Source organism: Cherax quadricarinatus, chromosome 43 (genome assembly GCF_038502225.1).
Source record: "Cherax quadricarinatus isolate ZL_2023a chromosome 43, ASM3850222v1, whole genome shotgun sequence".
NCBI lineage: Eukaryota > Metazoa > Arthropoda > Malacostraca > Decapoda > Parastacidae > Cherax > Cherax quadricarinatus.
The window spans coordinates 12,473,601-12,500,211 of record NC_091334.1 but is presented as its reverse complement, the minus strand read 5'-3'; the positions used below and the strand labels follow the sequence as shown (position 1 = coordinate 12,500,211).

At 38.2% G+C, this 26,611-nt stretch overlaps 1 protein-coding gene across 9 annotated transcripts in view; it reads left to right on the top strand.

The window, feature by feature from the left end:
• The first annotated feature begins 593 nt into the window (after positions 1-593).
• holn1 (CD2 antigen cytoplasmic tail-binding protein 2 homolog holn1) overlaps positions 594-26,611 on the top strand; it is a 48,312-nt gene continuing 22,294 nt past the window's right edge. For 4 of the 9 annotated variants that reach the window (XM_070093581.1, XM_070093580.1, XM_053784310.2 and 1 more), the window contains exons 1-2: positions 594-638; positions 17,823-18,036. In XM_070093581.1, coding sequence (XP_069949682.1) covers positions 609-638; positions 17,823-18,036 — 244 coding nt within the window. In that variant the 5' untranslated portion in view covers positions 594-608. Of the gene's footprint in view, positions 639-11,132; positions 11,382-11,506; positions 11,537-17,822; positions 18,037-18,093; positions 18,274-26,611 lie in introns of those variants that run through there. The other 5 variants (XM_053784312.2, XM_053784314.2, XM_053784313.2 and 2 more) reach the window with 5 other exon arrangements.

Below are 26,611 nucleotides of genomic sequence, written 5' to 3'. Positions count from 1 at the left end.
TTCTCTATTCTTTCAGAGTGGTTGTTTTGCATATATATATATATATATATATATATATATATATATATATATATATATATATATATATATATATATATATATATATATATATATATATATATATATATATATATATTGATAGATAGATAGATAGATATAGCACAATAGCTTGAAAACCCATAGAATACAGAGACCTATGCTCTAGTAGTCGTGAAATCCCAAACATAGATCAGTACCCACATATGAAAGAGAACCACGTGGGTTGTGCCACTCACCATCAGCCAGCGTAAATCTACCATGCTGAGTGCCACCAGCTGACTGAGCTCTCTCGCCTCGACCGCCACTGTTAAATAGTGCTCTGGCAACTACCCTTACCTCCCTCTGGCACTCAACCATAACAACGAACCACATTCCTTTGCCACTTGCAGATACATACAAACTTGTGTTTAACTTTCATGTGGGAGAACAAGAAAGGCAGCAAATATCAACTGCAGTGAAAGGCAAGTCTAACATTAGATGTGTTTCAGTTGCTGCTTGATCCGAGAAAGGTTGACCGCGTCCTCAACCCACACACTGGAGGCCCAGGATCGATTCCCTGCAGGGGTGAAATGTTGGAAATGTTTCCTGCTTACCTAACTGTAAGTATTTACCTGGGTGTTGACCGACTGTCGTGGCTTGCATCCTGGGGACGAGATTAACTTAATTTGACTGAAATGCTCTGCATAAACATGCTCCTGCGCTGCCATTCACAGGATACAATAAACTGGCAGCTTCGGCGCTCGTGTGTGTGTGTGTGTGTGTGTGTGTGTGTGTGTGTGTGTGTGTGTGTGTTAGTGTGTACTCACCTAGTTGTGGTTGCAAGGGTCGAGTCACAGCTCCTGGCCCCGCCTCTTCACTAGGTCACTCTTCCTGCTCCACGAGCTTTATCATACCTCTTCTTCAAGCTATGTATGGATCCTGCCTCCACTACGTCACTTCCCAGGCTGTCCCACTTTCTGACAATTCTGTGACTGAAGAAATAGTTCCTAACATCCCTGTGATTCATCTGAGTCTTCAACTTCCAACTGTGACCCCTTATTGCTGTGTCCCATCTCTGGAACATCCTGTCTCTCTCCACCTTGTCAATTCCTCTCAGTATTTTATATGTCGTTATCATATCCCCCCTATCTCTCTAGTCCTCCAGTGTCGCCAGGTCGATTTCCCTTAACCTCTTCTCGCAAGACATGCCACTCAGCTCCGGGACTAGTCTTGTTGCAAACCTTTGCACTTTCTTTAATTTCCGTACGTGCTTGGCTAGGTGTGGGTTCCAAACTGGTGATGCATACTCCAATATAGGCCTAACATACACAGTGTACAGGGTCCTGAACAATTCCTTATTGAGATATCGGAATGCTATTAAGTTTGCTAGTCGCCCATATGCTGCAGCAGTTATTTGGTTGATGTGCACCTCAGATGTGCCTGGTGTTATACTCACCCCAAGATCTTTTTCCTTGAGTGAGGTTTGTAGTCTCTGGCCCCTCTAGACTGTACTCAGTCGCGGTCTTGTTTGCCCTTCCCCAATCTTCATGACTTAGCACTTGGTGGGGTCGAACCCCAGGAGCCAGTTTCTGGACCAGGCCTGCAGGCTGTCCAGATTCCTTTGTAGTTCTGCCTGGTATTTTCTGATTGAAAATTTTTCATCGTGTGTGTATACTCACCTAATTGTACTCACCTAATTGTGGTTGCAGGGGTCGATACTCAGCTCCTGGTCCCGCCTCTTCACTGAGTGCTACTAGGTCCTCTCTCTCCCTACTCCACGAGCTTTATCATACCTCATCTTAAATGTATGTATGGCTCCTGCCTCCACTACCTCACTTGCTAGGCTATTCCACTTCCTGACTACTCTATGACTGAAGAAATACTTCCTAACATCCCTTTGACTCATCTGGGTCTTCAGCTTTCAATTGTGACCCCTTGTTTCTGTGTCCCCTCTCTGGAACATCCTGTCTCTGTCCACCTTGTCTATTCCACGCAGTATTTTGTATGTCGTTATGATGTCTCCCCTAACCCTCCTGTCCTCCAGTGCCGTCAGGCCTTGTGTGTGTGTGTGTGTGTGTGTGTGTGTGTGTGTGTGTGTGTGTGTGTGTGTGTGTGTGTGTGTGTGTGTGTGTGTGTGTGTGTGTGTGTGTGACCCAACAATTAATATTTGCACTAATAACTCATTACAATTGTGACAGGGTGTGGACGTGTGAATTGCTCATTACTTTGTAATTTGTTCATGATTATAGCCATGTATGACGTGTGGACGATTCATTACCTTTGTAACTTGGTCACGATTGTGACCAGATCTACCTGGAGTTCATTACCTTTGTAACTAGTTCATCTATCATAACTTTGGGGTCCAGTCCCTGGACCCATTATGTACCTCTGTAATCCTTTGACTACCACCCACACCATGGGTATGGTGTAACTACCACCCACACCATGGGTATGGTGTAACTACCACCCACACCATGGGTATGGTGTGACTACCACCCACACCATGGGTATGGTGTGACTACCACCCACACCATGGGTATGGGCTGTATAATAAACATATTAAATTAACTACCTAACGGCGGCAAAATCGGAATCTAATCTGCATTACCATTGGCATATCATTAGTATGCCAATGATATCAACTAAGTCTGTAACAGCTGTTTCATGTACTTATAAATAAAGATTATTATTATAAGTCAATACACACAAGAGGGATAGTAGAAAGTTCGGCATAAGCTTCTAATGCAGTTAATAATCGCACTTAAGATTTGAAGTCAATCAGAAAAGGATGGCTGGATTTATATCTGGTGAGACCCCTCAGCTATATGAAGCTGTAGAGGCGCTGTTTGGCAAGTATTAACAGAGAATAAAGTATAATTGAACTTGGCAACAATACCTCCGAGATGTATCTATAACAACTTCGTGTGGGAACGGCTGGGATACTATATTTGCTATGATTGTTTTAACAACTTCTTAAATGATATATTAAATTGTGTAAAAAAAATAATTGTTGATAATCAGTGTGAGTGTATAAAGTATGGATTCAGAGCCGGATTTAGGTTAAGAGTCTAAGCTCTAGCTTGTTTAGCTTATGCCTAAATCCGACCGTGCAGAAGAAGCATTCTCAAGTGAATGAAGCTAATGTCCTAATTTCATCAAGAAATGTGGCAAGTTGGCACCTATATAATCCAGAACGAATTCTAACCTTACACTAAGTAATATACTCCAGCATCACCTGTATTCCACAGGGTTTAAAATCCCAAAATACACCAGCAATTTAAGTTTGAAGAAGTGTAGAAGCAACATTCTTAAATTATCAAGTTATCGGTCAGTCGAGTGAGACATTTGCATTTGCAAATTTTCACATGAAAAGCAGTATTGAAATTCTCTTTCTTCAATAAATTGACAAATTGTTACCAACAGAATCAATGAAAATCTTTCACTAAGAAAAATATATTATCATTTAAGGTTTGAAGCCAGTTACAAGAGGCATTTTCTAGCTGTTGCACAGAAAACAATTTGTTCAGTAAAATTTTCAGATTAAAGCTCGCACAACCCAAAATAAATGTAAGGATTTTTTGAGAAAAAATATACCAATGTTAAAAGTTTGAAGGCGACAACAAACTTACTTCACAGAGTCGAACAATACCAAGTTTACCAACTACAGCAGTTACTGGCAAATTTGCACCTACACAGAGTAAACACATCGCTTTTCATGAGATACATCAGCCATTATAGATTAAAGTGATTCAGAAGAAGCATACTCGAGTAATTTCACAGATAAACTACCTAAAAAATGTGTCTTGATGCAGGTGCAGGGCTCTTGATCCAAGAAAGTGGATATATATTTTTCCTTGGATCTAGCCTGATTGCTTTCCATTTCCCAAATGTTCAATGACTACCACGAGTTAGATTATCCCCAATTGTAATAATTCATGGAAATAATTCTATGCCATTTTTAAAATACAAGTGACATCTACCCACTCCAATAATAATTGTTGAAGGTTCAACAAGGTGACTTGTTGAAGGTTCAACAAGATAACTTGTTGAAGGTTTAACAAGATGATTTGTTGAAGGTTTAACAAGGTGACTTGTTGAAGGTTCAACAAGATAACTTGTTGAAGGTTTAACAAGATGATTTGTTGAAGGTTTAACAAGGTGACTTGTTGAAGGTTCAACAAGATAACTTGTTGAAGGTTTAACAAGATGATTTGTTGAAGGTTTAACAAGGTGACTTGTTGAAGGTTCAACAAGATAACTTGTTGAAGGTTTAACAAGATGATTTGTTGAAGGTTCAACAAGGTGACTTGTTGAAGGTTCAACAAGATAACTTGTTGAAGGTTTAACAAGATGATTTGTTGAAGGTTTAACAAGGTGACTTGTTGAAGGTTCAACAAGATGACTTGTTGAAGGTTCAACAAGATGACTTGTTGAAGGTTTAACAAGATGACTTGTTGAAGGTTTAACAAGATGATTTGTTGAAGGTTTAACAAGGTGACTTGTTGAAGGTTCAACAAGATGACTTGTTGAAGGTTCAACAAGATAACTTGTTGAAGGTTTAACAAGATGACTTGTTGAAGGTTTAACAAGATGATTTGTTGAAGGTTTAACAAGATGATTTGTTGAAGGTTTAACAAGATAACTTGTTGAAGGTTTAACAAGATGACTTGTTGAAGGTTTAACAAGATAACTTGTTGAAGGTTTAACAAGATGATTTGTTGAAGGTTTAACAAGGTGACTTGTTGAAGGTTCAACAAGATGACTTGTTGAAGGTTCAACAAGATAACTTGTTGAAGGTTTAACAAGATGACTTGTTGAAGGTTTAACAAGATGATTTGTTGAAGGTTTAACAAGATGATTTGTTGAAGGTTTAACAAGATAACTTGTTGAAGGTTTAACAAGATGACTTGTTGAAGGTTTAACAAGATAACTTGTTGAAGGTTTAACAAGATGACTTGTTGAAGGTTCAACAAGATGATTTGTTGAAGGTTTAACAAGATGATTTGTTGAAGGTTTAACAAGATGATTTGTTGAAGGTTCAACAAGGTGACTTGTTGAAGGTTCAACAACAAGGTGACTTGTTGAAGGTTTAACAAGGTGACTTGTTGAAGGTTCAACAACAAGGTGACTTGTTGAAGGTTCAACAAGGTGACTTGTTGAAGGTTCAACAACAAGGTGACTTGTTGAAGGTTTAACAAGGTGACTTGTTGAAGGTTCAACAAGGTGACTTGTTGAAGGTTTAACAAGATGACTTGTTGAAGGTTCAACAACAAGGTGACTTGTTGAAGGTTTAACAAGATGACTTGTTGAAGGTTCAACAACAAGGTGACTTGTTGAAGGTTCAACAAGATGACTTGTTGAAGGTTCAACAACAAGGTGACTTGTTGAAGGTTTAACAAGGTGACTTGTTGAAGGTTCAACAAGGTGACTTGTTGAAGGTTCAACAAGATGACTTGTTGAAGGTTCAACAACAAGGTGACTTGTTGAAGGTTCAACAAGGTGACTTGTTGAAGGTTCAACAAGATGACTTGTTGAAGGTTCAACAACAAGGTGACTTGTTGAAGGTTCAACAAGGTGACTTGTTGAAGGTTTAACAAGATGACTTGTTGAAGGTTCAACAACAAGGTGACTTGTTGAAGGTTCAACAAGATGACTTGTTGAAGGTTCAACAAGGTGACTCGTTGAAGGTTTAACAAGATGACTTGTTGAAGGTTCAACAAGATGACTTGTTGAAGGTTCAACAAGATGACTTGTTGAAGGTTCAACATGGTGACTTGTTGAAGGTTCAACAAGATGACTTGTTGAAGGTTCAACAAGATGACTTGTTGAAGGTTCAACAACAAGGTGACTTGTTGAAGGTTCAACAAGATGATTTGTTGAAGGTTCAACAAGATGACTTGTTGAAGGTTCAACAACAAGGTGACTTGTTGAAGGTTCAACAAGATGACTTGTTGAAGGTTCAACAAGGTGACTCGTTGAAGGTTTAACAAGATGACTTGTTGAAGGTTCAACAAGATGACTTGTTGAAGGTTCAACAAGATGACTTGTTGAAGGTTCAACATGGTGACTTGTTGAAGGTTCAACAAGATGACTTGTTGAAGGTTCAACAAGATGACTTGTTGAAGGTTCAACAAGATGACTTGTTGAAGGTTCAACAAGGTGACTTGTTGAAGGTTCAACAAGATGACTTGTTGAAGGTTCAACAAGGTGACTTGTTGAAGGTTCAACAAGATGACTTGTTGAAGGTTCAACAAGGTGACTTGTTGAAGGTTCAACAAGATGACTTGTTGAAGGTTCAGCAAGGTGACTTGTTGAAGGTTCAACAAGATGACTTGGTGAAGGTTCAACAAGATAACTTGTTGAAGGTTCAGCAAGATGACTTGTTAAAGGTTCAGCAAGATGACTTATTGAAGGTTCAACAAGATGACTTGTTGAAGGTTCAGCAAGATGACTTGTTGAAGGTTCAGCAAGATGACTTATTGAAGGTTCAACAAGATAACTTGTTGAAAGTTCAGCAAGATGACTTGTTGAAGGTTCAGCAAGATGACTTGTTGAAGGTTCAACAAGATGACTTGTTGAAGGTTCAACAAGATGACTTGTTGAAGGTTCAACAAGATAACTTGTTGAAGGTTCAGCAAGATGACTTGTTGAAGGTTCAGCAAGATGACTTGTTGAAGGTTCAACAAGATGACTTATTGAAGGTTCAGCAAGATAACTTGTTGAAAGTTCAGCAAGATGACTTGTTGAAGGTTCAACAAGATAACTTGTTGAAGGTTCAACAAGATGACTTGTTGAAGGTTCAGCAAGATGACTTGTTGAAGGTTCAACAAGATGACTTATTGAAGGTTCAACAAGATAACTTGTTGAAGGTTCAACAAGATGACTTGTTGAAGGTTCAGCAAGATGACTTGTTGAAGGTTCAACAAGATGACTTATTGAAGGTTCAACAAGATAACTTGTTGAAGGTTCAACAAGATGACTTGTTGAAGGTTCAGCAAGATGACTTGTTGAAGGTTCAACAAGATGACTTGTTGAAGGTTCAACAAGATAACTTGTTGAAGGTTCAGCAAGATGACTTGTTGAAGGTTCAGCAAGATGACTTGTTGAAGGTTCAACAAGATGACTTATTGAAGGTTCAGCAAGATAACTTGTTGAAAGTTCAGCAAGATGACTTGTTGAAGGTTCAACAAGATAACTTGTTGAAGGTTCAACAAGATGACTTGTTGAAGGTTCAGCAAGATGACTTGTTGAAGGTTCAACAAGATGACTTATTGAAGGTTCAACAAGATAACTTGTTGAAGGTTCAACAAGATGACTTGTTGAAGGTTCAGCAAGATGACTTGTTGAAGGTTCAACAAGATGACTTATTGAAGGTTCAACAAGATAACTTGTTGAAGGTTCAACAAGATGACTTGTTGAAGGTTCAGCAAGATGACTTGTTGAAGGTTCAACAAGATGACTTATTGAAGGTTCAACAAGATAACTTGTTGAAGGTTCAACAAGATAACTTGTTGAAGGTTCAGCAAGATGACTTGTTGAAGGTTCAGCAAGGTGACTTGTTGAAGGTTCAACAAGATGACTTATTGAAGGTTCAACAAGATAACTTGTTGAAGGTTCAGCAAGATGACTTGTTGAAGGTTCAGCAAGGTGACTTGTTGAAGGTTCAACAAGATGACTTGTTAAAGGTTCAGCAAGATGACTTATTGAAGGTTCAACAAGATGACTTGTTAAAGGTTCAGCAAAATGACTTGTTGAAGGTTCAGCAAGATGACTTATTGAAGGTTCAACAAGATAACTTGTTGAAAGTTCAGCAAGATGACTTGTTGAAGGTTCAACAAGATGACTTATTGAAGGTTCAACAAGATAACTTGTTGAAGGTTCAGCAAGATGACTTGTTGAAGGTTCAGCAAGATGACTTGTTGAAGGTTCAGCAAGATGACTTGTTGAAGGTTCAGCAAGATAACTTGTTGAAGGTTCAGCAAGATGACTTGTTGAAGGTTCAGCAAGATGACTTGTTGAAGGTTCAGCAAAATGACTTGTTGAAGGTTCAGCAAGATGACTTGTTGAAGGTTCAGCAAGATGACTTGTTGAAGGTTCAGCAAGATGACTTGTTGAAGGTTCAGCAAGATGACTTATTGAAGGTTCAACAAGATGACTTGTTAAAGGTTCAGCAAAATGACTTGTTGAAGGTTCAGCAAGATGACTTATTGAAGGTTCAACAAGATAACTTGTTGAAAGTTCAGCAAGATGACTTGTTGAAGGTTCAACAAGATGACTTATTGAAGGTTCAACAAGATAACTTGTTGAAGGTTCAGCAAGATGACTTGTTGAAGGTTCAGCAAGATGACTTGTTGAAGGTTCAGCAAGATGACTTGTTGAAGGTTCAGCAAGATAACTTGTTGAAGGTTCAGCAAGATGACTTGTTGAAGGTTCAGCAAGATGACTTGTTGAAGGTTCAGCAAGATGACTTGTTGAAGGTTCAGCAAGATGACTTGTTGAAGGTTCAGCAAAATGACTTGTTGAAGGCTCAACAAGATGACTTGTAGGTAAAACTGACCAGAGGTCACCATCACATTACAATAATTCCATAAATCTTTCCCTGGTTATAGTTCAGCAACACGAAAACTTTGAATAAAGTGTTCTCAAGTAGTAAACGAAAATGATGGAGAAAGAACACAAGACTCGACCACAGTTTATGATCAACTCTGGAATAAAGTCGCACAAAAAAAAATTATGATATTCTCTTAGCTCAGCAGATCATGAAAGCTAAATAATAATAGCATTTTCTGAGCCTAGCATATCATAAAAGCTAGGGTAATAGACAAAAAGCTTAGGCTGTAGCTCTTCGATCCCTAGTGGTACTTATATACTTAACCTAGGTTTATAGGTCTAAAATTCAAACTGCATTAGCTTTCTCAGTAGTATTTAATGGTTTATTATATCTGTATTCTAAGATACGGAAATAAATTTAATGACCAGAGTAAATCAAAAGTTAGTTTATCTGTAGGGGTTATAACAAATGCAATATTTACCAGCACCATTTAAGATATTTATAAATATATACAAAAAACATATACATTAAGGGTGTCTTTGTGCTTAGGAAAGCTTGAATGCTCCTAGTGACATTTCTCAACAGTTTCTACTTAGTGGTGTGGAGAGGGGTCGAGGCATCAGCGAAACACAGCTCACACTAAGGTCTCAACATTCCCTTTCCCACACACATCCTCATTTCTCAAAGAAGTTTTTCATTTTTTAAACATCAAGGAAATAACATCCAAAATATTAGAGAGCTTATACACACTGAGTGTCCACAGTTCAATCCCTGGCACATGTAGAAACGCTGGGCATGTATCCTTATACCTGCTGCCCCTGTTCATCTTGCAATAAGTAGGTACCTGGATGTTAGCCACCTTACACCTGCTGTCCCTGTTCACCTACGTAGCAGTAAGTAGGTACCTGAGTGTTAGTCGACTAGTGTGGGTCGCATCCTGGGGAACAAGGTTAAGAACCCCCGAGGGGTGGTTAACCGTCCGGTTTAAAAATCCGAACAATTTTTATCTTAAAATCACACCACAATAAAGGTCAACACCGGTTATCCTAGGCGATTTACACATTTGTTACTATATATGATAATTTGTGTAAATATTTATGTGTACCTGTACCTTAATATACTTATGCATGTGTCAAATTTGTCAAGATTTCTAATGTTTCAATAAGATCACAGTAAACAGGTGATATCACAATATGCAAAACAACCACTATGAAAAAATAGTGACCTTCCAAGCGCTTAAGTGATTTCTCACATTGTCAAGGAACTGTAAAAATAAAAAAATCAGCAGAAGGCATATCAAGGCAAGATTACACCTCGCAGTTAACATACAACCCCCGACCCTTTATAATGATGTGGGTGAGGTGGTCAAGGACCTGTCCAACACAGCTTATATTCTACCTGATTTTAACTTTTCAAATATATCTTAAATTCTTTCCAAATTTTATTAATTATAAATGAGTCTAATTTGTATAATCCTAAAGCAATATTCATAGTAATTTCAAAACTATTTTTTATGAAACATGATTCTATTATATTCTTAATGTTGTACGTGTTTTACTCTTCAACCTGTCGGTATTATATACCATTTTAATATTGTAACTAAGAGATAGTTGACTATTGTGATTAGCACCCTGAAGAAGGACCTACAGTTCACATCTGAACTGCTGGGATTCGATCTGAGTACAAGTAAAAACATTGGGTATGTTTTCTTGCACCTGTTGCCTTTCTTCACCAAGCAGTAAGTAGGTACCTGGGTGTAAGTTTTTTTTAGGTACAAGACATGTAAGTGCAATTATCATACATAGCAGCATATGTGTAGATTACCTAGGATAACCCGGATAAGTCAGACAAAGTGACTTATTTCCAATGGAGTGTTAGCCAGTGTTGTGGGTCCCATCCTGGGGATGGGTTATCCATGTGCTAGCTCACTCATCTCACACATTGAGGTCCGTGGTTCGATCCCCGGTACGGGTGAAAACATTAGGACATGTTCCTTAAGACACCTGCTGTCCCTGTTTACCCATCAGTAAAATAAGTACCTGGGTGTTAGTCGACTGGTGTGGGTCGCATCCTAAGTACAAAATTGACACAATTTGCCGGAAATTCTCTGCATAACAAGGGACTTATATGACTTAAGAGACTCTATGACCGCGGGTTCAATCCCGGCCGGGGGTATGGTTTTTTAAGGGACTTATATAGTAGCATGTCACTGATGTCAGGTCGGCCTGTATACCTCGTACATGTAGAAATAAAGATTATTATTATATTTGTAGGGAAGCGCTGAACCCAAATGGGATATGAAGGATGTGGGATATGTAAGTCATCCAGGTTTGATGCAAGGCAAGGTGGGGGTGGCTCCAATTTCTTTCATCATGATCCCATCATCAGCATCAAGGTTCTCCCTTCCTATAAAGTCCTTTTTCTGGTATACTAACCCACCGGTGTTAATATAAATGTAGTTTTACCTCACCTAGAGTAGTTATTAATCTATTCAATAGATGGCGCTGTATTATTGTGATATTTGGTAATCAACATTTTTACCCTGTGTGTATGTTAGATATTTTAATAGATAGTTTCAGAGACTCTACAGACTTTGAAATATCCTGAGTCAAGATTCCTGAGTGAGACGCAGCAGCAGGCTTGTTATCTTAATTATACACTATAGTGTATACTTGATTGTTTATTATTGTATTTACCTGTGTCTTGGCCTCAGATATCATGGTGAGATACATAACCAGTTGAAGACCTTCCTGTCCCGCATGTTTAATGTTAATCAGTGAGGACAAGTGGTACACTCAGTGGACACTTGAAAGTAAATGGTGATATTTGTCATTGTTGGGTTGTCTTGCCCTTCCAGGAAGGTTCCTTGATGCTGGGGAGGAGCCCTTGATTCAAGGAGTCTAACTTTTCCTCCCCCTTTGGGTCGAGCTTGACTGCCAACCATTTTCCACTATGACCCCCTTACAGGTTTAGTGTTTACTGCAACAGTGTAATAAGTTATGTATGAGCTAATATCCTGGTCCAGGTCCGGCCACTTTTCAGAAATCGCTAATTCTTTTTTTAAATAAAATGAGGTATTTATGTGGGCAAACATTGTTATTTTGGGAGACATTTGAAAACTTAGGACTGTTTTAACTGGGATACCACATCAAAGGTAATCATTGATTAGTATTGAGTCACTTGACATGACAGACCACAGTGATTATAAGTAAAAGCTGTATTATATCTACATCTGGTGGAGTAGGTTAAGGACTCCAGTTGAAATAAGTCACTTCAACTCTATTTTTTGGGGGGTTATCCTAGGTAATTACACATATGCTGCTATTTATTCACTTCTGTTATTTATTTATGTCTTTGCAAATAGTACATTGAGATTATGTATTTACAATAATGGGTTGCAGTGCAAAGACAGCCTCTATTATGCCTAGGCATTATGGGTCAACTTAACATTATTGGCTTACTGACTACTTAACACTAAGGATTATATCATAGTTGTACAGTAGGTTATTAATTATATCATAGTTGTACGGTAGATTATTAATTATAAGTGAATCTAATTTATACAAGTCAAAAGATATATTCATATATTCAAAAATGCTTTTTGTGAAAACAATGATTCAGTTATATTCCTGTCAACAATGGATAAAAGGTTCAAAAGTAATTGTTGAAATTATGATATGGGAATACATAATTGAGTATGTGAGTATTGAGTATTTAGTATTTAGTCTAGGGTGATTAAGTGGCTTTTGAGAAGTCTTAAATTGATTTTCAGACTGGGTTACTTTAGTATCTTCTGGTAATGAATTCCAGATTTTGGGGCCCTTTATGTGCATAGAGTTTTTACACAGTGTGATATGGACACGAGGTACATCAAAAAGAGATCTGTGTATTGTTATGGTCGTGATAATTTTGTCAATGTTTGTGTGTACCTATACCTGAATGAACTTACTATGTTAAAATCTTTAGATTGAGTTATTTTAAATTTTGTTAGGTTATCTTTCCTTTTTTTTTTTTTTTTTCATTTGCATTTGCATAAAATATTACCTGGCCAAACATTCATAATATTGAACATTTTAGGGATTCATTTATGTTTAAATCACAGGACCTGGTCTGAATTTTTATCTTTAGATGTTACTTATTACTGTATGACCTGTACATGTACATTTCTTTTCAGATTTATTCTCCTTGCCTAAAAAAAACTATGTGCTTAATATCAGAATTTAAAAATAACAGTCTGCGTATTTTTTTTTTAATGGTTTATTCCCCTAAACTTGTATTTTTTACAAAATTTTCTACAAAGGTCGTTTTAAGCATTAGTATAGACAAACACTTCCTTCAAGGAATTGAAACTGTCCTTCCCTTCCTCAACTCAGACCTCATTTCCCAGGCACTGTATGACCCATATGGGTTTAATGCTTCCTTATGAATATAATACCGGCATGCAGGATAACCCAAATTAAATAGTATGACCTGTTTCTATTGTTTCGTATTTTATGTAATCGTGTGCTGTGTTTATGTTCAAGTAATAATGTTGTTGGTCATACAAAACGTAAAAGTAAATCCTCAAATTTAACCAACTTCAGAAATATGTCAAAATCTGTTGGGTCAGTTGATTTGTAAACAATAGATAAAGTCTGTTGGTTACAATAATTGAAATATTTGACATAAGTACAACTACTGGGTATCTTTATTATGTAGACATTTTGCCAACCAGTGGCTTTATCAGTACAATACAGGGACAAAAAACAGCCTTGGAGCAATGTTCAGAACTGCAATCTTGATTGAGATTACAGAATTGTCTATTATTGTTATGATCACAGCAAAACTACCTCATTTCTCTGCTGTTGCCATTGCTGGCCACCCATTTCTCTCCTCCCTGTTAGTCCATTTAATCAAGGGTTTACCAAGTGATGAAAACCAAAATACTACTGTATAGTATGTTATACTGTGATTATAAATTGGATCTGAGTGTGTAATATTTGTTGGTTGGCATAATTCAGCAGAAAAGCATATTCAGTTTACTGGTAATAATAATCATAATAATAATAATAGTCTTTATTTCTATAAGTACATGTACAGTGTATACAGGCCTAGCTGACATCAGTGACATACTACTATATAGAGAGCCCATTGTTATGCAGAGCATTTTGGGCAAATTAGGTCAGTTTTGTCCTAGGATGTGACCCACACCAGTCGACTAACACTCAGGTACCTGTTTAACTGATAGGTGAAAATGGGCAGCAGGTGACTTTAGGAAACACATCCTAATGTTTCCACCCATACCAGGGATCAACCCGTGAACCTCAGTGTGTGAGCTGGGTGCACTTGCTGAGGATAGAACCTGCATCTCTTGATTGAGAGCTGAACATGCTACCAATGAGTTTGGGTATCAGTGGTAGCTTAATGACTGAGTCTGATGAGCACCTCTGATGTAGCACTACAAATGAAGCACATGTTGCCCAGTCATTCACATTAAGCACCGTTAGGTTGCCAGTAACTTGAAGGGTGACTACGCTAAGGGTACCTTGTTAATCTACAAATTTTTTTCCCCCCATACTGGTATACCAAATAAAGGGGATGTAAATAGCATGCTGAAAATATCTAGCCAAGACAGGACTCGCAATAATGGTTTCAAGTTGGAAAAGTTTAGATTCAGGAAGGATATAGGAAAGCACTGGTTTGGTAATAGAGTTGTGGATGAGTGGAACAAACTCCCAAGTACCGTCATAGAAGCTAAAACGTTGTGTAGTTTTAAAAATAGGTTAGATAAATACACGAGTGGGTGTGAATTGGACCTGACTAGCTTGTGCTAGTAGGCCTGATTCCTTGCTCCTTCCTTAAGTGGATGTGACCTGGACCTAACTTGGATGGGTCAGTGGCATAGGCTGGTAGGTGACTTGGACCTGCCTTGCATGGGCCAGTAGGCCTGCTGCAGTTCTCCTTATGTTCTTATATCGCATCACACCATGTTGTGGTGAGATGCATGCTAAATTAAGAGCCTTTTTATCTTTCACATAAGCAAGTTGTCAAGATAACACACTGCAACCAGGCATCATACACCATTATAATACTGTATTTTGTATGAAAAGCCTTTAATAAGAATTTTTATAGCCTTTTAAGAAAGTAATTACAGTTCCCCATTTTCATGGCCTATTAAAAAGATAGTAGTACATGTATATGAATAATTTTATCTTATAGCAGTACCAGTGCCCCTTTATGACTTGGTTCTTGCCAACAGGGGATCACTAATTAATAATCTTCAGGTTAATGATGAACATTGAGAAAATCATCACAAATCACTCAGTTTTAATATACAGTATCATGGAATTACCCTAATAATGCCAATCAAGTCTCTGTCCCTGACTTCCACTTGGCTGATTTCATAGGATTGAGAAATTACCTGGGTGGGCTGAACTGGAATGACCTGACTATGAGTCAGGTAGGTGGTGATGGCTGCCGATATGACGTTTTCCGGAGCATAGTTCTAACTGCTCAGACAACTTGTGTTCCGAATAGGGAAATCAGATCAAACAAAAATGATCCTAAATGGATAAACATTAGATTAAAACATTGGTCAAAAGAGAGGCATATATAGGCAAATCAAAAGAGGAGAGGAGCAGTTAAGAAATCAATATATTCAGTTAGAGATATAAAAAAGAGAATAAGAAAAGCAAAGAGATTATGAGGTTAAAGTTGCAAGGGAATTGAAGACTAACCCAAAAGCATTCTTTCAGGTATACAGAAGTAAGATTAGGGACAAGATAGGCCCACTCAAAAGTTACTTGGGTCAGCTCACCGACAGTGATAAGGAAATGTGTAGAATTTTTAACGCTTACTACCTCTCAGTTTTTACACAGGAAGATACTAGCGATATTCCAGAAATAATAAATTGTGTAGAACAGGATGATGATAAACTATGCATGATTAGGGTCACAAGTTACATGACTAGACAAATAGATAAATTAAAACCTAACAAATCCCCGGGCCCTGATGAGCTGTATGCAAGGGTTCTAAAGGAATGTAAAGAGCTTAGCAAACCTTTGACTAATCTTTTCAACATATCACTACAAACTGGCACAAGAGAATTATTCTTCGTTTATTAAAGGTGACTGAGTCCAGTCCTGTAACAGTAGTTGCTGTGGAAAATAATGTATATTTTCCGAAAATACAGTGTATATAGTGCCAGAAAAGTGGGAAATGGCAAATGTGATACCTATTTTCAAAGCAGGTGACAGGTCCTTAGCTTCAAACTATAGACCAGTAAGCCTAACCTCCATAGTGGGAAAATTTATGGAATCGATAATTGCTGAGGCAATTTGTAACCATCTCGAAAAGCATAAATTTATCAACGAATCTCTGCACAGTTTTAGAAAAGAACGTTCCTGCCTTACGAATTTATTAACTTTTTTCACTAAGGTATGTGAAGAGGTAGATCATGGTAATGAATATGATATTGTGTATATGGACTTTAGTAAGGCTTTTGATAAGAGTCCCACATCAGAGACTATTGAGGAAAATTAAAGCACACTGAAAAGGAGGAGAAATTTTTCCTGGATAGAGGCGTGGTTGACAGATAGGCAGCAGAGAGTTTGCATAAATGGGGAAAAATCTGAGTTGGGAAGTGTCACGAGTGGTGTTCCACAGGGGTCACTGTTGGGCCTCTTGTTGTTCACAGTCTACATAAACGACATAGATGAGGGAATAAATAGCGATATAAGCGAGTTTGCCAATGACACCAAAATAGGCCGACAAATTCAATCTGATGAGGACATTAGAGCACTCCAGGTAGATTTGAATAGACTGATGCAATGGTCGGAGAAGTGGCAGATCCAGCTTAATATAAGGAAATGCAAAGTTCTAAACATTGGACAGGAAAATAACCATGCCATATATAACTAAATAATGTAGATCTTAATATTATTGATTGCAAAAAGGATTTGAGTGTTCTGGTTAGCAGTAATCTAAAACCAAGACAACAGTGCATAAGTGTTTGCAATAAAGTGAATAGAATTCTTGGCTTCATATCAAGAAGCATAAATAATAGGAGTCCTCAGGTTGTTCTTCAACTCTATATAGCCTTGGTTAGGCCTTGTTTAGATTATGCTGCACAGTTTTGGTCACTGTATTGCAGATTGGATATAAATGCTCTGGAAAACGTACAGAGGAGGATGACAAAGTTGATCCCATGTATTAGAAATCTTCCCCATGAGGATAGACTGAGGGCCCTGAATCTGCTCTCTCTAGAAAGGCATAGAATTAGGGGGGGATATGATTGAGGTGCATAAATGGAAAATGGGAATAAATAAAGGGGATGTAACTAGCTTGTGCTAGTAGGTCTGTTGCCGTGCTCCTCCTTAAGTGAATATGACCTGACCTGACTAGGTTTGGTTACCGGCTTAAGCCGGTGGGAGACTTGGACCTGCCTTGCATGGGCCAGTAGGCCTGCTGTAGTGTTTCTTCTTTCTTATGTGATAGCTGTGTTCCTTGCCAGTGGTATGTAAATCAACTCTGCATAGAGCAGACTCATTATAACAAAAAAGATTACTTCTGTGACTACAAATTTCACATTTCTTGACCAGTGTTATCACAAAATGAGCTTGTCACTGATGTGTGAAATGGTCATGTACTCAAAAGAAATGGATTTGGTTGAAAAACCAACTCAAAATAAATTTAGACACAAATAATTCAGTATTAATCTCTTTACAATACAAAATCAGGGAATAAACTCATTGTAAACCTCCTCTATCCCCATAACCCTCCCTCCCTTCCCTGCCGACCAACAGCCTGTCTTCATCTGGATTAGTGTGTGCATATTATGGTTCTGTGAATAAATATCTCACTAATGCTCTTCCCTCTCTCCCTTCACCCATCCCTCTACCTCTAGTCCTGACTGTGTTGGCACAACCCAACTTCTGGCCACGTGTTCATTTTCTTTTGACTTGGTGCTAGCCACTCGAGTAGTGTTTTTTCTTTATTTTATTTTCAACGTTGGCCATTCTCCACTGAGGCAGGGTGACCCAAAGAAATACATTCATTATCCCATATTGTCTTTCCAGAAGCACAGTTCCAAAATGTCTAACATTCTCTCAGATTGTGAACTGTGAATTTTTGCATGGTACTGTACAATACTCAGGATTTGATTTGTGATTTTTTCCAGTTTTGGATTACAGAAGGAAAGCTTAATATTCAAATTTTTATTGTAAGTTTGTCTTGTTCATTAATTGTTTATTAAGTTAAATCTTGTTATCTACAGATGTCAAGGAAAAGACCATCCGGACCATATAGTTATGATGATGATGAAGATTACGTACCAAGCAAAGATGTTAAATACTCTGAACGTGAAGATTTGATTCCACAGAAAGAGAAGAAGCATTCTTTAGACTCGGATGAGGAAGATGATGATGATGATGATGATGATGAAACCGGTGGCAAAAATTATGACATACTGAGAGATGAAGATATTGATGGTTAGCATTTTGTATTAAAAGTTCTTGGGTGTGTATTTTGTAAGATATAGGCATTACTTAAATTGTAATTTCAACATTTTTTATTCATGCTGGCTGTCTCCAACTGAGGTAGGGTGACCTGAAAAAGAAGAAACACTAACCATTACTCAGTATATCAGTCTTGCCAGAGTTGTGCCAGCATTGCAGCTCAGATGCCACTCCAAACTCCAGTATCCCCACCTGTCCTTCACAGTGCAGGTACTGTACCTCTCACCTCCAGGACTTCAGTCTGGCTAACTGGTTGCCTGAATCCCTTTATAAATGTTATTTTGCTCATTCTCCAACAGCACAGTCATAAAAACCACTTGCCTTCATTCACTCCTGTCTAACATGCTTGCTCATTCTTGTTAGATGTCAAAACCCCTCTCACACAAAACCCACTGTTACCCCTCTAGTGTTTCCTAGGATGACTCCTACCCCTCCTTCCCTGCACTTCAGATTTATATACCCTCTAAGTCATCCTATTTTGCTCCACCCTCTCTAAATGTCCAGAGCATCTCAATAATGCCTTCACAACCCTCTGGAAGTACTGTACATACTTCTAGTAACCCCACACCACCTAATCTCCAAACTTTGAATTCTCTGCACAATATTCACACTACACTGCCCTTAACACATCTCCAGTACCTCCAGCCTCCTTGTTGCAGCATTTAAAATCCATGCTTCACACCCATATAAGAGTGTTGGTACCACTATACCCTGGTACAATTCCCTTTTTGCTTCCATGGATAAGATTCTTTATACCACCCACCTTTTTCTCCCCTTTGTTAATTTTATGGATCACCTCATATTTCACAGGCCTGTCTACCAAGAAGTCCATTCCCAAGTATCTGAACATATTTACATCCTCCATATTCCTTCTTTCCAGTATGATATCCAATCTTTCATTACCTAAATTTTTTGTTACTCTCATCACCTTGTTCTTTCCTATATTCACATTTAATTACCTTTTTACATAACCTTCCAAATTTGTCTAACAACCTCTGCAACTTCTCTTCAGACTCTCCCAAAAGCAGTGTCACCAGCAAAAAGCAACCATACCAACTTCCACCTTGTCAGATTCTTTATCTTTAATCGCACACCTCTTCATAACATTCTAGCATTCACTTGTTTTACTTACCCCATCTATGGTTAAACAACCATGGTGACAACATATTCCTGTCTAAGGCCTACTTTTACTGGAAAATAATCTTGCTCTCCTACATACCCTAACTTGAGCCTCACTATCCTTCTGCAACCTACCACTTATTCCATACACTTGCAACACCTGCCTCTCTGCTCCCCTATTCACTATCATATGCCTTTTCTAAATCCAAATAGTCAATGAAGATTTCTTTACCTTCAACTACATATCCCCTTCCCTTCCTAAAATCTTGTTCCTCTGCAATCCTTCTCTCTCTTATCCTTCATTCTTTTAATAATGACTATACGCAAATAACTCGTACATTTTATCATGTATACTCAACAGGCTTGTTTCCCTTTAATTCTTACACTTCCTTTTTATCTCCTTTTCCTTTATACTAAGGAATTGTGTATGCTACCTGCCACTCCATAGGTACCTTACCCCCTTTCATACATTTATTGACCAAATGCACCAACCACCTCAAAACTATATCCTCATCTGCTTTTAACATTTGTGACTTGATCCCATCAATTGCAGTTGCTTTACCCCATTTCATTCTATCCATTTCCTCATGCACCTTCCCTACATTCACATCTGATTCATCATCATGCCAAATAAATGTTATAACTCCCCGCCCTGTGCATGAAATCACTGCCTCCCTATATTCATCAATATTTAACAGCTCCTCGGAATATTTCCTCCATCTTCTCAATACCTCCAACTTCCCATCTAACAATTCATCTCTTGTTTTAAGCTGTTAGATCTATTGGCCACCCATTATTATTTACCCCTGGCACCCAAAACTTGCCTACTACATGAAGAATAAAAAGGCCCAGTACCATGACTGGAACAATACACAAATAAAACCTGCACGTAGGAGAATGAAACTTATGAGAACATTTCAGCCGGATTAGTTAATGGTCCAGGTCAGACCAAAACATTGTCCCGAGTTTCATTCTCCTATGTGTGGGTTATTTGTACGTTATTACCTATTACTCCCTCCACAGTAGCTTCTCTGACTTTAACATAGCCCCACAACAGTTACTTTCTTACTTGGTTCAAAACTCGAAACACAACATTTTCCAAAATCTTTCTACACTCCTCTTTTTCCCAGATGCATAAACATTTAATATTAACCCCTTTGTATCCTGCTATTACATTTAATCTGCATCATCCTTGAATTTGTGCTATTCCCTTTTTTCTTTTCATAACTGATCATTCAATGTTACCCCTGCTTCCTCCTTATCTCTTCTCTCAGGTGCACCAGACCTAATCCCATTTAGTTCTCCCCACTGCAATTCTTCTACCTCCTCAGCTTTGTTTTGCTTAGAGCTAGGACATCCAAATTTTCATTCATAACTTTAACAATCAACTCTTTCTTATCTATACAACATCCAAGCACATTCAAAAATCCTAACTTTAAAATGTTCGTTTTGAATTTAGCAATTTATACAGGAGTGGGAGTTACTAGCACTTTGCTTTTGACATTTTAGTCACCTTTACAACAGTAAAAAAAAAAACCACCTCCCCTGTTGCTGTGTTAGATACATTAGGAGTTTGTGAGAGTGAATGGAAAAAATAGGAATGTAAGAGAGGAAGGAAGGTTAGAAGGTTTAGATTGATGGGGAATTAGTGGTATTTAACCTTATAATTGTGTCCACGTATGCATGTGATGACTGTGTGTGACATACTAGTATGCAAGTGATAACTGTGTCTGACGTGCTAGGCACAATTTTTCATGGCTTCAGAAATGCTAAATAGTTGTGCTGAGATCAGTATTTTTGATCTCAGCACAACTGCTTGAGTCTCCTGCAACCTCTTCATACCTTAGAAAAAATTTAAGATCAGACAGGTCCAAGTAATGCATCATGGTTAACATTGATAATAATAATTTTTTTTTATTATTTATTATCACACTGGCCGATTCCCACCAAGGCAGGGTGGCCCGAAAAAGAAAAACTTTCACCATCATTCACTCCATCACTGTCTTGCCAGAAGGGTGCTTTACACTACAGTTTTTAAACTGCAACATTAACACCCCTCCTTCAGAGTGCAGGCACTGTACTTCCCATCTCCAGGACTCAAGTCCGGCCTGCCGGTTTCCCTGAATCCCTTCATAAATGTTACTTTGCTCACACTCCAACAGCACGTCAAGTATTAAAAACCATTTGTCTCCATTCACTCCTATCAAACACGCTCATGCATGCCTGCTGGAAGTCCAAGCCCCTCGCACACAAAACCTCCTTTACCCCCTCCCTCCAACCTTTCCTAGGCCGACCCCTACCCCGCCTTCCTTCCACTACAGACTGATACACTCTTGAAGTCATTCTGTTTCGCTCCATTCTCTCTACATGTCCGAACCACCTCAACAACCCTTCCTCAGCCCTCTGGACAACAGTTTTGGTAATCCCGCACCTCCTCCTAACTTCCAAACTACGAATTCTCTGCATTATATTCACACCACACATTGCCCTCAGACATGACATCTCCACTGCCTCCAGCCTTCTCCTCGCTGCAACATTCATCACCCACGCTTCACACATAATAATAATAATAATAATAATAATAATTTTATTTCAGCATGATACATGTTTGTACAAAGGAGTATAACAATTGGGTATACATGCCAAAAGCCCCTTTATATGCAGAGCATTTTGGGCAAACTTAAGACTAACTTAAGATTAATAAGGCAATAACAGTGCAGTAATTTTGTACATATGATCATTAGATGAGTTTCAATGAGTACAAGAGAATTGAATATTCTATTAGTTCTTGCTATATGGCTTTAAGAAGTTTTAATTAGTTTTGATTATTAGCCTAAGGTGACCACAATGGTATGATTAACATTTGTTGATTACAGATATTGTTAGTAAGGATATATTCGTTATAATGTTTTACCTATGTTCATGATATTGAGCAAATGCATATATAGTTTTAACATAGTCAAACCTCGGTTTTCATATGCCTCAGTTTTCGTAGAATTCGGTTTTCAACTACTTTTTTCATTGAAATTTTGTCCCAATTTTCGTACATCCACTTGGTTTTCGTAGAGTTGAAAATTGTCCATACCAAACTCGTCCTCCTGCCCGCATGACTCAGCCACTCAAGCTCCCACACAAAGCATCCCATGCATTCATGACTCAGTCTACCTTTGTTTCTCGTTGAGGAGCATCACCTCTAAGTGCCAGCCCTTTGATAAAGAAGGTGAGAAACGTGATAGAATTCAAGAAAGAACTCGTAGCAAAGTACGAAAGTAGTATACGCGCAGCCAGTCTCTCCAGGATGTACGGGAAGTGGAATCTGCTGTGTCTTTGGGGAAGTCCATGGGGTTGGATGTGAGTGGCCAGGATGTGGAAGAGTTGGTGGACGACCACAGGGAAGAGCTAAGCACTGAAGAGCTGCAAGACCTTCATCTGGAACAGCAGTAGACTGCAGCTGAAGAAATTGCTTCAGAGGAGGAGGAAGAGAGAGAGGAGAATGTGCCTTCTTCAGTGATTAAGGACATGTGTGCAAAGTGGAGCAAGTTGCAAAGTTTTGTGCAGAAATATCACACTAACAAAACTGTTACAAGGTGTGTCTACAACATGTTCAATGACAATGCCTTGTCCCATTGTAGGCAAATCTTAACGAGATGCCAGAAACAGAGCTCTTTGGACAGATTCTTTGTGCAACAAGGGTCCAGTGAGACTCAAGCTGGTCCTAGTGCCAGTAAAAGACAAAGAAGGGAAGTAACCCCGGATAAGGCCTTGATACCTGAATTCCTTATGGACGGGGATTCCCCTTCCAAACAATAACCTCTCCTCCTCTCTCTCCCCTCCTTGCCATCTTCCATACACCAGCAAGAGTCTTCAATAAAGGTAAAATTGATGTTAAATGTTCATTTATCCATTTCATTAGTCATTTATATATATTTCTCATTGTTTTCTGTATGTACAACTAAAGTTATTCTCTATAAAATGTATTTTTGTTAATATTTTTGGGTGTCTTGAACAGATTAATTGGATTTACATATTTCTTATGGGAAATATTGCTTCAGTTTTCGTACAATTCGGTTTTCGTCAGACTTTTTCGAACGGGTTAGTCACGAAAACCAAGGTTCCACTGTTCCTATTTATGATGGGCTGGGTGAGGTTAAGGAGATAAGGTGTTTTTTAACTGTAGTTATAAAAATGCTAGCTGAGCCAGTGTTTGGAGATTTCTGGCAGAGAGTTCCAGATATTGGGCCCCTTTTATGAACATTGAGTTTTTGAAAATATTTAGCTAGACACAGGGAATGTCATAGAGATTTTTGTGCCTAGTATTGTGTCTATGGGTCATATTGCAACTGTCAGAGAGTGCTTCAAGTCAGGATTTATATTAGAATTGATTGTTCTGTAAATGTAGTTTGCACAGTAGTATGAGTGATTGTTTTGTATAGTGAGTAAGTTTAGGTCTTTGAAGTGGGGGGTAGGGGTGTTGTCTAGCAGTGGATTGTGTGATTATTTACACTGCAGCTTTTTGTTGGGTTATTATTGGCTTTAGGTGATTTGTTGTGGAAGCCCAGGCACAAATAGCATAGGTGAGGTAGGGGTAGATCAGTGAATAGTATAGTAGTACAGTGGACCCCCGGTTTACGATATTATTTCATTCCAGAAGTATGTTCAGGCGCCAGTACTGAACGAATTTGTTCCCATAAGGAATATTGTGAATTAGATTAGTCCATTTCAGACCCCCAAACATACACGTACAAACGCGCCTACATAAATACACTTACATAATTGGTCGCATTGGGAGGTGATCGTAAACTGGGGGTCCACTGTATAGTGTAAGCAGTGCTGTTTGTGGTACATAGTAGACTGTGAAATCAGAATCTGTTGTTCCACCACTGGCTTCCCTACCAGCAAACAGGGTGTGAAATTAACACAAAGATGACTCATTCATTCCTTGTTTATTATTACAATTTCATGAGTGGAATTCAGTTATTGGAATTCAGTCAAAAGCGCACTATGTAGATTTAACTTAGGATAACCTAATGAAGTCAGTATGACATTTCCATGTATGTTTCAGTTTTACACCGTGAAACAATTGTAATATCCTAAGATTTCCTTGTAAATACATATTTTCCAGTGGTTTTTGAAGGACACAAATTAGTGTTTATATAAGCCCGGATATTCTCTCGAACTTCAGTACTGACACTGTAACATAATAATAAACCTAGGGTAACCCAACAAAGTCAAATAATGTGATTTATTTCCATCTTTTAAGGAATATTAATCTGGAAACAATTGTAATATCATAAAATATTTCTTGTATATAGTGTTAAAAGATCAAAGAGGTAAAAATAGAATAAAGAACAATTACTGTACTGTATTTGCACCAGTTTATACTGTATATTCCAAGTGGAGCAATGTTGGGTTGTGCATTTCTCCATGTTTGATGTACTGAAACACATCTAATATAAAAAATATAAAAAACTGAAAAACAGTCATAACTTGGCCTCATTAGATTGTAAAATGTAAATATGACTGGTGCATTTACACTGCTGTTGTTAGTAAGTGATCATGTTTTTGCTAACCTCAGAATGCCATAAAATTGCAAGTTATATCACATTCCACTCTTATTAGAGTCATAAAAATACATTCACTCAGTCGTTATTTTTTTTCAATATCTTGCCACAAATGCATGCACACATGAATGCACTTGTGCACTCGTGCACATGTGTGCACACAGGAAATTTAATTCTGGGGTGTGCTCCAGTTGATAGGTTAATGGATGTGCTTGTGAAGTGTGAGCAAAATAACAAAAAAATCCAGGGGAAACCAGTTGACTGGACTTGGGTCCTGGAGGTAGAAAGTACAGTGGCCTACACTGAGGGAGGGGTAGGGAAGTTGCAGTTCTGAGGGTCATTTGAAATGTGATGTCTGCACACTTCTGGCAAGACAGCTGTTGAATGAATGATGGTAAATGCATTTCCTTTTTTTTGGGGGGGGGGAATATCACCCAACCTCAGTGGGAGACAGTAATTGTTAAAAAAATCATTAAAGGTTCATTGGAATTAAATTCATTAATAATACATAAATTAATTTAAAATGATTAATTACAGCCTTTCCTCACTTAATGGCATACTCTTTTAACAAATATGTTGGACTTACGATGAGCTCTGACCAGTATTCATGCCTAAATAATATATATTAGGGCTGATTTCCTGTATTCTGGTTATTACAAAATATACAGCCTCTCCTCACTTAACGACGGGGTTCCATTCCTAAGAGTTGGTCGGTAAGTGAATTGGTAGTTAAGTGAGGAGCATACTATGCTGGTAGTGGGTGTGTCAACCATCTTTAGATATATTTTTAATGTCACTTTTACACCATTTATAACATTGGTATATTTTTGCTGGTTTCTTTTTCTGTCTCATAAACACGCTGGATAACAGGGATATCTTGCTACTCCTACTTACACTTTGGTCACACTTCACAGACACGCACTTGCATATATATATATACATACATCTAGGTTTTTCTCCTTTTTCTAAATAGCTCTTGTTCTTCTTTATTTCTTCTATTGTCCATGGGGAAGTGGAAAAGAATCTTTCCTCCGTAAGCCATGCGTGTCGTATGAGGCGACTAAAATGCCGGGAGCAATGGGCTAGTAACCCCTTCTCCTGTAGACATTTACTAAAAAAGAGAAGAAGAAAAACTTTATAAAACTGGGATGCTTGAATGTGCGTGGATGTAGTGCGGATGACAAGAAACAGATGATTGCTGATGTTATGAATGAAAAGAAGTTGGATGTCCTGGCCCTAAGCGAAACAAAGCTGAAAGGGGTTGGGGAGTTTCGGTGGGGGGAAATAAATGGGATTAAATCTGGAGTATCTGAGAGAGTTAGAGCAAAGGAAGGGGTAGCAGTAATATTGAAGAATCAGTTATGGAAGGAGAAAAGAGAATATGAATGTGTAAATTCAAGAATTATGTGGATTAAAGTAAAGGTTGGATGCGAAAAGTGGGTCATAATAAGCGTGTATGCACCTGGAGAAGAGAGGAATGTAGAGGAGAGAGAGAGATTTTGGGAGATGTTAAGTGAATGTATAGGAGCCTTTGAACCAAGTGAGAGAGTAATTGTGGTAGGGGACCTGAATGCTAAAGTAGGAGAAACTTTTAGAGAGGGTGTGGTAGGTAAGTTTGGGGTGCCAGGTGTAAATGATAATGGGAGCCCTTTGATTGAACTTTGTATAGAAAGGGGTTTAGTTATAGGTAATACATATTTTAAGAAAAAGAGGATAAATAAGTATACAAGATATGATGTAGGGCAAAATGATAGTAGTTTGTTGGATTATGTATTGGTAGATAAAAGACTGTTGAGTAGACTTCAGGATGTACATGTTTATAGAGGGGCCACAGATATATCAGATCACTTTCTAGTTGTAGCTACACT